Source organism: Cornus florida, unplaced genomic scaffold, assembly GCF_030987335.1.
Source record: "Cornus florida cultivar Cherokee Brave unplaced genomic scaffold, ASM3098733v1 CherokeeBrave_3.0.0_Hap2_Chr02, whole genome shotgun sequence".
Lineage (NCBI taxonomy): Eukaryota > Viridiplantae > Streptophyta > Magnoliopsida > Cornales > Cornaceae > Cornus > Cornus florida.
Window position 1 is genome coordinate 6859390 of NW_026775572.1, and position 13449 is coordinate 6872838.

At 32.8% G+C, this 13449-nt stretch overlaps 2 protein-coding genes across 2 annotated transcripts; both read left to right on the forward strand.

The window, feature by feature from the left end:
- The first annotated feature begins 321 nt into the window (after window positions 1-321).
- LOC132293359 (protein RGF1 INDUCIBLE TRANSCRIPTION FACTOR 1-like) lies at window positions 322-2380 on the forward strand. The gene is made up of 4 exons (XM_059790807.1): window positions 322-699; window positions 845-1024; window positions 1128-1343; window positions 1749-2380. The coding sequence occupies exons 1-4, from the start codon at window positions 697-699 to the stop codon at window positions 1962-1964; spliced, it is 615 nt and encodes a 204-aa protein (XP_059646790.1). The 5' UTR covers window positions 322-696; the 3' UTR covers window positions 1965-2380.
- A 9137-nt stretch (window positions 2381-11517) lies between these two features.
- LOC132285195 (probable 2-oxoglutarate-dependent dioxygenase SLC1) lies at window positions 11518-13221 on the forward strand. The gene is made up of 4 exons (XM_059787368.1): window positions 11518-11802; window positions 11914-12161; window positions 12401-12758; window positions 12976-13221. The coding sequence occupies exons 1-4, from the start codon at window positions 11518-11520 to the stop codon at window positions 13219-13221; spliced, it is 1137 nt and encodes a 378-aa protein (XP_059643351.1).
- Window positions 13222-13449: the final 228 nt, after the last annotated feature.

The following is a 13449-nucleotide window of genomic DNA, read 5'->3' on the forward strand; positions in this document are numbered from 1 at the left end:
ATTTAAATCCTCCTAACAAATTTTCACATCAAAACATAAAAACCTAATGAGAAAATATAAAAACTAAAAATTGAGTTAACTGTGGGCATCACATCACTACATAAGTTAAAACATTGTAATATTTTGCAAAACTTGAAGGGTTTATCTGCTAATAGAAAAGCTTTTACCTTTTTCCGGGCTTCAAATACGTCATCAACAATATTGTGGGACCCATCGGTCCATCTGCGATGTCGCCAAGTGTCGTGATGTACACGTGGCAGAAGATCAAAGGTCTATTTATAAGAGGCGTAGCATAGTGGCCGACCTATGTGCCAACGTAGAGACGCAAAGAAGATCCAAAACACCAAAGTAGCGTAAGCGCCAAACCCTTCCTCTCTCTCCACACCAATCGGATGGCTGATAATAAACCTCAGCCACCACCGTTGATCTCAACCGTTCATGGGTTGTCTTAGCAAAATTTTGTTTAGTAGCCTTGTCCTCTAATCTAGTCTAGGCGTTGTTGTGTTGTTGAATTCTAAGTTGCAGGTTGTTTAGTCTCTCTCTCTAGCATTTTCCCTCTCTCTCTCTAGCATTTTCATCTGTAATTTTCCCTGCAAATTCTCCATTATCATTAGCAGAATCTAACACTTGCCTAACCAATACACACATTGTTTCGATAACCATTTCACCAATCCAAATCCAAATCCAAATCCGACAATGGTAATGTTGATTATCTATATATACAGTGAGTCCTATATATATATATACAGTATTATTGGTAATGTTGTGTTAAGATATATATATATATATATATATATATCTGTGTATCGATTATGTGTATCTAATTGTGTGTATCTAATTACAGGACACAATGCTGGTACCTCCATGGCTAGAACGATTGCTAAACACAGCCTTCTTCTCCATTTGCCGGACACACGGTGACGCCGCCAGGAGTGAGTGCAACATGTACTGCTTAAATTGCAATGAAAATTCATTTTGCTTTTATTGCAGATCATCAAAACACAAGGAGCATCAAGTGATACAGGTGGGTACATATATATACAATGATTTTGGTGTATTATATCACTCACATTATATATATGATCGATTTTGGTGTAATTGATTTTTTTGTTTAATTCCTGGATCAGATAAGGAGATCTTCATATCATGATGTGGTGAGGGTGTCAGAGATTGAGAAGGTTTTGGATATAAGTGGAGTACAAACGTATGTGATAAACAGTGCAAGGGTTTTGTTTCTGAATGAGAGGCCTCAACCAAAGACAGGGAAAGGAGTTTCTCACATTTGTGAAATCTGTGGGAGGAGCCTCTTGGACCCTTTTCGTTTCTGTTCTTTGGGCTGTAAGGTTAGCATTTCTCTTCCATGTATCTTCATACATACATACATACATTGATCATCACAAATCATCATACATAATGTGGTCATAAAGGCATAAGACTCATAAAACCGTCACCATCCTCGTCATTATCATCCACAATAATTCTCATCATCATCAAATGGTCACAACCCATTATCATGTATATTGATCCACATTCATATATATATATATATATATATATATATATATAGAATGGGTTTTATTCACCATCACTATTATCACATAATTAACCCGTCCAATAGCCATCATTATCATCATCACCATCATATGTTTATGTTAATAATTATTTGCCATTTTTTTTTTAAAATTTACTAAAATGGTTTTTTTTTTTTTTTTTTTTTTTTTTTTTTTTTTTTTAATAAAATGAGTTAGCTTGTAGGAATAAAGAGAAATGGGGATGCAAGATTTACATTAATGGGAGGTGAAGGGGGGATGTCAAGAAGAGTGATATCATCATCATCATCAAGAGAGGATGAAGAATTGCGTGAAGGCTCACAACAAGACATGTACCCGCCCACGCCACCTCCACCTCCTTCTACTGCAAGGAGAAGAAAGGGCATTCCACATAGAGCACCCTTTGCCTCCTAATTATTTTAATCATATATATATATATATATATATATATAAATATATATATACACAACTCATTGTTAATTATTTGTTGCACAAATATTAACCCTTCTTTTGGGGGGGTTACTGTCCCAAAACAATTGTATTCGTAGGTCACCCTATGGGATAGGGATGAACAAAAGGGTGATAAAGGTTTAATTCTCTTTTGTTATAGGGTGGGGTGGGGTCCAAATCAAAATTAAAGAAACAAAAGGCAATAATAATGCAACATTGTTATTGATAGTTGCAAGGTTGTACATGCAATTAATTAAGAAATATAAAAAGCAAGTCTTTGTGGAGTCCGTTTTATACTTTTCATTGGCCCACCAACCCACATGGGCCGTTTACAAAAGGAAACAACTTTTTATTGTTAAATACACGTAACGGGGCAAATCAACTTTTATATGATTGTTACCTAGCTTGGATTTCTCAATGAAATTCCATTTCTTTATTGTTTCCTTCTTTTTTTAATATTTAAGATGATAGGTATGTGGAGAGAGAGATTGGAGCCGAACAAGTTGGTGTATAAAAAGAATATTGCATATAGATTTCACAGCCTAGGATAAGGACCCATTGATACTTAAGTAATTGGTGTTATACACCGTATATTAGCATTTCCACACACACATATATATATAATGATATTAATACTCTCTTGTGATTTGTAAAAATTACATGAATTTTTAAAGAGATATATAAATAAATAAAACCAGACAGACCACATGGACAATCAAAACAGTTTCATCAGCTCTGCATATAGTAGTAGGAGTTATTGATTGTTAATTCATAGATTATAATTAAATAATAAATAAATAAAATGGAAATATAATATGGTGGTGCAAGATAGATAAAGTGAAAATAAACTTGTAATGGCAAGTTATAGTAGGAGTACGGCAGAAAAATTGGTGAACACCCACCATATCAGAATAGAAATGGTTCCAAAAAGTCAACCAGTTTAGTTTATATTCTTGTTTTTGAAGTTTTTAACACATGGTAGTATGGTACTAGTTTATATTATTATATAACCAGATATAATGTGATTGGGTTAATGCTTCCCTTAATTGGCGACATGCTCAAACAACAGTTAAAATAGTAGTTGTTGTTCTTAAAATAACAGTGCTTTGAAAAAGAAATTAATCTTCAATTTGGTTAAATAAAATGGGGGGTTAGTGTAACGAGAAATTGATGAACTGTACATGTGCGTGTTGCCTAATGTTTCACGTAATAATGTGCCGGAAAGAGAGAATAACACATTTTGCACGTGTACTGTGTCACATCTGGTCTCACGCAGGTGATATACGCTAATCCAGCAGCTACTATAATATTTTGTGAAAAACTCTCCTCTTGCATTTATGGGAAGAAACGTGATCCTAGCTGAAATTCTTCAAAATATTTGACACTCGTGACGAGTGCGTGAATTTCACTGCGTGTCATCAATTCATTTTCAATATAATTGTTTTGTGTTTCAACATATTATGCCACGTTATAACACCAATGTGCTCCATCAAGGAATATAATGTGCTCCATCAAGGAATCAGAATGTTTTTAATTCGTATAGCATCGGACCGACTCTAACATGAAAATGATATATATATATATATATAGTTGAGTTTAGAACGAATTGGGTTAAATACTAAATCTACCCCATGGCCAACTCGAGACTAATTTTAATTTCTACCATATTCACTACTCCATTTAGGAGCTTACCAAATATGTTCTGCTAGAAGTAGGTAGACGAGGTGAAAGAAATTTTCACCCGAATACTAGAAGCATGTAGTAACGAGTGGACGCTTGTCTATTTATTCAAAAACTCAAACTGTTAAGTAGCGATGCAAACCCATCCCTTTATATCCATGTCACTTCTCATCCTGATCTGATGTGGACAATTCTCGCCTTGTAACATTCTCCCCTACCTGAATCCACGCAACACCCTCATTGCGATCAGACCACCTTGCCTACCCGGGGTGAAGACTTGGACGCCCTTCGGGCCGGACACTTGGCTTGACATTGGATCAAGGACTGGATCTGGCTCTGGCTCTGATACCAAAGGGGTGATCGCTTTTTCATTTATCCAAAATCTCACTCCGTTGTAGGACAAGTCTCCTTTTATAATGCATGTCCATTAGAAGTTTTTGAATCTTGGGTTCACTGTAAATTGATGACCATGGCTAACAGGCCCAAATGACCTTTCTAGATCTGAGCGTCAGAGAAATTGAAATTATTCCTAGTTGTAAGTTGGGCTGGGCCACCCAAGATGAAGTCAGCTCATGGGTTGGACCTGAATTTGCAATTATATACTCGTATTTTAGTAGATATAATGCATTTAAAAAAAAAAAAAAAAAAATCATGAATTTTAATCTAATTAATTTACAAGCAAAAAAATATAGATATAATAAATGTGTTACATAAATAACAAAAAGGGTTTTGAAGAAAAATGACAGAAACGAGTATTCCACATTGATGCGAAGGTTGTAGATTATTATTGCTGGGAAAGTTTGGAAGATTTTACAACATCGGATAATTTGTATGTATGTATAGAATATATTAAAATATACTACATATATTAGAAGCGTACGAAGTTTTGTAGATATTCGTGATATTCGTTTAGAAAGCTTTAGAGAGTAAACAAGAGTCCTATATATAAGATATGGATATCATTTGTAACCAACAAGCTACCACCATCAAAAGTGTAATAAACCGAGTGAGACCAAGAGATTGAGAACTTGTGACATAATCCTATAGGTGAATTATTGTACATGTGAATTTCACCCATCACCAGTAAACCATTTTGTAACTAAACCATTTTGCTAGTTAATTGGCTGTCGAATGTCTTATTCTACAGCATTTCGTTTGATTTCAGATGATTTCTGATAGGAGATCAAATATCTGCAGTTTTGCCATTTCATTTCATTTGATATCATATAGAATATTTAACACTGCAATTAAATTCAAAACGAGGTGAATTGACTCAGAATAATAAATTTGTATTTAATAAAAAATTAAGATTAAGATTAAATCTTTAATTTATTGTTTTTATCATTTTCAAAATACCATATGATTTTTTAAAGTATACTGAAAGCAAAGTAGAAGATTGTTTTTGTCATTTAGAAAACAATATATTTTCTAATTTCAGAGAATTAAATTTTTTTTACAAAACTAAAAATCAAAAAATTGTACAAAAACTCTAATTCCGTCTTTTTATTATTTTTTATTTTTATAATTTTCTGGAAAACTATTTTTTATTTATTTTTTGAGTTCTTTATGCAAGAGCAGCCCAAACATTTCGACAAACGTAAATCATGAGCGACAAAAACAAATCAAAATGATTTAACAATGGGAGTGGTGCAGTTGACAACAAGCAAATTTAAAGACATACAAGAAACTACCATAAAAATAAATAAATAAATAAATAAATAAAAAAGTACAAAACTTGAGGGCTTCCTAAAAGAATAGGAAAAATTATAAATAAGTGGACTTTGGGAGGTTTTATTACCCGTAAATGAAGTCAAAGTCAATTTTTTTTTAAATTTATGGACTTGGACCAAAATCTGATATGGATATGAAAAAATATTGTTCATTTGCCTAAACTATCCTTAGTATTTTGGCAAAAGTGCAAAAAACATCTGAACTATTCACTTTGTTGCAAATAACCTCTGAACTATAAAAGGTTGCATAAAAGACCCTGAGATTCACCGGATCAACTTTTCCGGCATATGTTGATTTGAAATGACCGAAATAACCTTACTTATTACATTATATAAAATAATAATAATAATAATAATAATAATAATAATAATAAAAGCCTAATTGTAAAATACCAATTATACACCACTAACTTGAGTTGCCCTAAATTCTGAATTCGTTGATTATGTTAGAGAGAGATGGAGGCATAGATCAAAATTTAGGGTTTTTTAGTTTAGAGAGAGATGGAGACACAGATCAAAATTTATATATAATTCAATCGACAACACTAGTTCCCTTATCCGAACTTCCCATCTCTTCTCTCTCTATATATAATTCACTTTGCTATCTCTAATTCGATTCTCCGATCAAAATTCTCTACTCTCTCTATTTGTTACTACTGTTGATGATCCTTGACGAGCTCAGAGACACAGTTGCCCAATTTCTCTAATTTCTTTCTCTAAAAATCAAAACCCTAAAATCTAAACAGAACGAATTATAGACGATATCCTTGAAAAACTAGAGAGATAGCGATTGCTTAGCCACTGAAAAAGAAGAGAGAGAAGTGACGATATGTCCAGATGATTCGAAAACCGCCACATTCGGAAGATCCGATAGGTTTGATTGGGTTTAGGGCTAGGGTTTCCATTCAAAATTAGGGAAATTTCATCTCTGGAGTTTCTGTAACAATTCCACAAATTAATCGACTCTCGGTTTTAGAACCAACAATATTTTCTCTCTTTAAACTCTCTCCCTCAATAAATTTGTATAAATCTCTACCAATTTTTTCGCTGCAGTGTTTGTGTTGAGGTTTGAAATCGCCGGTAACAAGCAGAGGAAATCACACGAGTTGTGTTTGCTACATCTCCCTTTAAATTATATATAAAAAAAACCCTAAGTTTTGATCTATGCCTCCATCTTTCTCTAACTCTCTATATTTCTCTCTTTTTTTCTCTCTCTCTAACATAATCAACAAATTTAGAATTTAGGGCAACTTAAGTTAGTGGGGATATAATTGGTATTTTATAATTAGGCTTTTTTTTTTTAATATAATGTAATAAGTAAGATTATTTCGGTCATTTCAAATCAACATATACCGGAAAAGTTAATCCAGTAATCTCAGGGTCCTTTATGCAACCTTTTCTAGTTCAGGGGGGTACTGCAACAAAGTGAATGGTTCAGGGGTTTCTTTGCACTTTTGCCTAGTATTTTCGAATATCACTTTTGTACATGTAAGTACTACTTTTGTGCATATGGGCATTACTTTTGTGCATGTAAGTACTACCTTTATGCATATGGGTATTATTTTTGTGCATATAAGTACTACTTTTGTGATCAAATGTAGTCTTATGATTAGAAGTACCACTTTTGTGCACATATGTACCACTTTTATATAGGTAAGCACCACTTTTGTACAGAGGTATCACGTTTATGTATGCAAGTACCACTCTTGTGTATGCAAGTACCACTTTTGTGCAGAACATTTTGATTATTTGATTTGCACAAAAAATGGTACCTATGTGTGCAAAAGTGATACCTCTATATACAAAAATAGTAGTTATACTCACAAAAGTAATACCCAAAGATACTAAGGGTCCGTTTGGCATGCGCTTTGTTTTTGGCGTTTTATTTTTGGTTAAAACAGAAATAGTGTTTTTGTTGTAGGAGTGTTTTGGAAAAAATTCAGAAGCACATTTGGGAACTATGTTATGCTGTGGAAATGTAAGAAACAAAAACATGTTTGTCACTCTAACTGTTACAATGTCACATTTTATGAAATAATAAATTTATATCATTAAATTTTATAAGTTATTTACAGAAATGTCAAAAAACACATTTTAATAATTCAAATATTGTCAATATTTTTTTCATATAAAAGCCCTAAATTTTTTTTGCAATAACCTATTTTCAATTTTATTATCCTGTTTACAAATTGTTTGCAAATCCTGCTAGGAAATCTTGTTTCAGTCATTATCTTCACAAATATTTATAACTAAAATTCATAAAATAAAAATAAAAAATTATATAAAAAAGATTATAAATTAAAACAGACTTAGCCAAAAAAAAATTATTTCAATAGATTAATTGATTTAGCCAAAAAAAAAAATATTAAAACAAGAATTACAGACCTTGATTTCAAATAGATTTAGCCAAAAAAAAAAAAAAAATTATTTCGATAGACTAATTGATTTAGCCAAAAAAAAAAAAAAAATTAAAACAAGAATTACAGACCTTGATTTCAAATAGATTTAGCCAAAAAAAAAAAATTTTATTTCAATAGATTAATTAATTTAGCCAAAAAAAAAAAAAATTAAAACAAGAATTACAGACCTTGATTTCACATAGAAAAAAAAATTAAAATAATCTGAAATGATACGTCGATATGGGTTTTGAGAGTTGAGAGACAGCGAGCCAGCGGCGGAAACTTGCGAACGGCGAACTCGAACTGGAACAGCAGGCGATGGAAACTAAAAGATATGGGTTTTGATTTTTTAAACAATCTGAAGTGATATGCCGATATGGGTTTTGATATAGGTTTGAACTTTTGATTCATGCACTAAAGTAAATGGGTTTTGAACTTCTGATTCTTGTGGACTACAGTAGTTTGCAGTTGCAGAGACAGAGAGATGGCAAGTTCAGAGTTGAGAACAACAATAGAGTTGGAGGCGATTGGGGAGACTGAGATGATTTACGAGTCGCCCAAAATCGCCCAAAGAGAAGCTGCACCCAAAATCCTAGAAAATGACCAATTTTGGCTTTTATATGTGTTTCCTCCGGTACAGTTAAATGAGCAAATTGTTTCCTCCGCTACAGTTGAATGAGCAAATTATTTCCTCCGCCACAGTGTAATATAGCCCAAACAGTACAGAATCAACCAAAAACACCAAAATGGTGTTTCATATTTTGGGCCCATTTTCGAAATTGTTTTGCAATTGTTTAAAACACAACAAACCCAATCAAACATGTTTTGGGCTTGAAAATGGCTACTATAGCAAGTCTAAAACAAAACAAAACAAAACACATGCCAAACAACCTCTAAGAATAGTGTGGGCAAATAAACAGTGATTTTTCATATCTATATTAGATTTTGGTCAAAGTCTATAAATTTAAAATGTGTTCGACTTTGACTTCATCTCTTAGATAATAAAACTTTTCAAAATCCATTTTTATATAATTTTTCCAAAAGAATACGTAGGAATACATGTAGATTACATGTACAACACATACAATATTGCAAAGCTGACCTGGTCCTAAACCATGCAATGAATAGAGAACAAAGGACAAATCAAGCAACACGTGAGCAGAACACTGTTGGACTATTGACCAGCTCATCATCAACTTTATCAAAAGACGTTGCTTTTGCACAACAATATATAATAGGTCACTCACCTTTCAAAATATATATATATAGGTCACTCGTGCTAAGACAGCAATATTATAATTAAATATACATCTAATGTATTACTAATTAATTAACGACACTTTGATGATAACAAGAGTACTGTGTACAATAATTACTGATAATAAAATTATAAAAGCAGCCATTCAGAGAACAAAGGCTAGCTAACGAACCATTAGGACTTATATATACTAATTAATAACAACAGTACAGAGTGTGCGTATTATATATATAGATAAGTAGTACAGAGTATATACGTATATTATATATGAGCCAGGAAAGTGTGAAGAGGGTACAGTTAGGTCTCTCGTGTTGTAATTGAATATTTTAAAAACATAATTACCAACGGCTGAACAAAAATAAATAATATACTACGTAGTGACAATTTTTTCAGTCTCTTAAACCAACCGCCGAGAGGTGATATGGTATTAATTTAGTTGTTTTGAATTAAAAATGTTATTGTTTTTATTGTCAACTCTTCACTCTTTGTGTAATAGCTAGTAATAATGTATAACGGCAAAAGAAGAAAGCTATGTTATACAACAATCACCTTACTATGACATTCTTAGTGAAGAACAAAAATATTTCAAAAACATATATTTGAATTATTTTTCCCAGAAAGCAAACATTGTTGCAGAATTTTTTCGTGACTTTGGCAATAAAATATGGTCATCATAAAAAGTTATCACAAAATGTTTGGCGTTGTCGAATAGGCGGAAAAGAAACTTGTGACAAAAATTAAAATTCATTGCCCAAAATATATATATATATATATACACACACACACACTTCACTGTTGGAGTGAATGCTGATTCTAACAATAGTAATGTTGCTTTGACAAGTGGTAGTATAAAAAAAGTTGTCACACAAAAGACTCCACGAGACCATGGGGACAAGTTTGGTCTATTTGTTGGAGGGTGCTTAGTCTTACCCTGATAGATCCAACAAGCGAGGGCCTAACAACAAACAATGCTTTGCTATCAATAGGTTTTATGGTTTTCAAATTAAATAGGTTTTAGTAGACTAACTTATTAGATACCATTAATTATTGTATTATTATCATACAACCAATATTGTATTATTATTATACAATAAAGTATGAATAAATGTTTAGGTCAATGGCTATCTTGCAATGATGCACGGATAATCTTAGTTTTTATGTTTAGGGTGGTGTAGAGGATAAATTTCAACGCTTTTAAATAATTATTTTTAATTTTTATGTAGTGAATATATATATATAAATCCACGTGTATTGCAAAGATAGGTGCCGGTCTTGATATTGCCAGTGATGTGTTCTACTTTAAATTACGTGAAGAATAGATGAACTTGAAAGTGACAACTTTAATGGTATACAGTAGTGATCCCCATTTTATATCTTACTTTTAGGGGAAGAAGTAGTTTGTTAAACCCTAATGTTAAAAGGAGTATTTGTCTCGCGTAGAATTTGAATGAAAAATAAAAATAATATAAATAGGTGATTATATAATATTATTCAATTATTTAATCTTTTGAATAAATCGACAGCGCCCACATATTACACCTAGTCACTTGATATTTAAAAAATACATGTTTCTTTTTCTTTTTCTTTTTCTTTTTTTTTTTTTTTTTTTGTAGTTGCTCAAAGAGGAGGATATTCATGTAATGCATGGAGCCCGCTTTGGTGTACCTCGCGCCTTTGTATATGTTTTACTCAGTATATATACTTACCATTTTTTTTAGCAGATATTTACTTACTTTTTTTTTTTTTAAATCAAAGCAACAGATATATACTTACTTGACTATTTGGGGAAAAAGAAAAAAAGTAGTACCAAAGTTACCTAAAATTAAGCTTAATCAAATTTCTCATCTCATGTGTTAATTAATCAAAATTTTGATTCAATTATTTTTTATTTTTTTCTTGATAAATTAGAGGAGAGAAATTCGAATACAAATACTGTTTGGGAGTTCAATAGTTAGACTATATGTGTAATGACAAAATGTTAGAAAGAGATTGCACTTCATTAGCTGAGGTGATCACCAAAAGTCAGCCATACTATCCCATCATTTATACAAATATACATAATACTTACATGGGAAAGAGGACAATGTAGCATTTTTATAAATTCCACAACTTTATATAATATAATTGTGGTATGACTGACTGAATATTGTCAACGCATCGTTAATATGGAAACCAACAGTACATGGAAATTTCACAAATTAATTAATCCGAAGCCGGTTTCGGAAAACTGGTTAGCTACCATTGTCTTAATTAATTCCTTGAGTATCCCTTATAAATACACACCAATCCCTTCTCCATCAAAATCCTCACTAGCTTCATGTATATCAATATCTAGCTAGCTTCTTCTTAGAACACGGGTACTAGCTCTTCCAATCCTAGCTTCTCTCTCTAATATATATATATATATATATTGTATGTATGTTACAGGCCATTTGTGTGTATATATATAGATGTCTCCTGCTGGTTTGGTAATGTCAAGTGAGACTAATAGGGAGGATGATGAAAGCCAATACCAGAAAGGAGTGAAGAATTTATGTGAACATGGCATTACTAAAGTACCTAACAAGTACGTTTTGCCTGTTTCTGAACGACCAAATACAATATTTGATCATCAGCCCAACCTTAATGTTAATTTTAATTTGCCCATCATCGATTTCGCTGAATTACAAGGCTCCAACCGGTCCCAAGTTCTCAAGTCCCTCGCTCACGCTTGTCAACATTATGGATTCTTCCAGGTCTGTCCTAGTTCAATTAAAGTTAAGCTTATATTACGTTTAGGAGCACCAAATCCACGATTTGAACTCAAATTTCAATGATGATGGTTTTTAATTTGTGGATTGATGCAGCTGGTGAATCACAACATTGCTGACGATGTTCTAAGCAGTATGATGGAAGTGAGCAGAAGATTTTTTGAGCTTCCATTGGAGGAGAGAGAGAAGTACATGTCTGCGGATATGGGGTCGCCTGTTCGATATGGGACTAGCTTTAACCAAAGCAAAGATGGTGTCTTTTGTTGGAGAGACTTTTTGAAGTTAGTATGTCATCCCTTATCAGATGTCCTTCCTCATTGGCCTTCTTCTCCCTTCCACTTCAGGTCAGACACCTCACCTAACAATTGAATTAATACTCTCTCTCTCTTTCTAAAACACACACATACATGCATCAGCTGCGTGCCTTAAGCATGTTATGATATATATTACCAACATGCATGTCAACATATATATATATATATAACTAGTTTAATTACCTGTAACATATTATAGTATATATTAATAATGCTAACAACAAATTATTGAATGGCAATTTTACTAAAAAAAATTAATACTCGAACAGGGAATTGGCGGTTACCTACGCGAATCAGACCAAATTTTTGTTTCTAATGGTAATGGAGGCCATCCTAGAGAGCCTTGAGCTAACAACCACCAAGAACAAAACAGGGCATGATGATGACAAGGATGATAATATTTTAGAAGAATTCGAAGATGGAAGTCAGCTAATGGTGGTCAATTGCTACCCGCCATGCCCAGAACCAGACCTGACGCTAGGCATACCGCCCCATTCTGATTATGGGTTTCTCACACTTCTTCTCCAAGACGAGGTTGAGGGTTTGCAAATACAGTTCCAAGAAAAATGGGCCACGGTTGAACCAATTCCTAATGCTTTTGTCATCAATGTAGGCGATCATCTAGAGGTATACTATATGCCAAGTATCACAATTTACAACATTAACAACGTAGTCTTTTCTTAATTTTGAGGTCTGCTACATGAATTATATGTTTTCATTGCGCTTTATTTTGAGGGCATAAAATTTATCCACCTGCTAGTATATTACCTTCAACCTGAATTATATGTGTCCTTTTTTCCTAGTTGGTGTGATTGTGATGATTAATTTGATGATGTATGATCAGATATTTAGCAATGGGAAGTACAAGAGTGTGTTACACAGAGTTGTAGTGAATTCAATGAAATCTCGCATTTCAGTGGCTTCTTTGCACAGTCTTCCTTTCAAGAGCATGATTCAGCCATCGTCCAAACTCATCAATGGCGCGAATCCAAGACGTTACAAGGACACGAATTTTTCTGCATTTCTTGAATACATTGCATCTTGTGAACCCAAGAAGAAGAACTTCCTTGAGTCTAGGAAATTGAATTGAAATGATCGAGTTCTCTAACAAAGAGGGAAAATGAGAAGGAAAAAAAAAAAAGTCAGTATTTTTTGTGGTTGTAGTATCAATTATTTAAAAATTATTGGTGGGCTCGCAGACCAAATCAATGAAGTTAGATGAATTGTATTTTAATTTTGAAGTATAATAAAAGCTTTTAGTGCTTTCTTCCTTAGTCTTCAATTAACCAATGTCATCCAATTAAGCATCTCCTGTGCT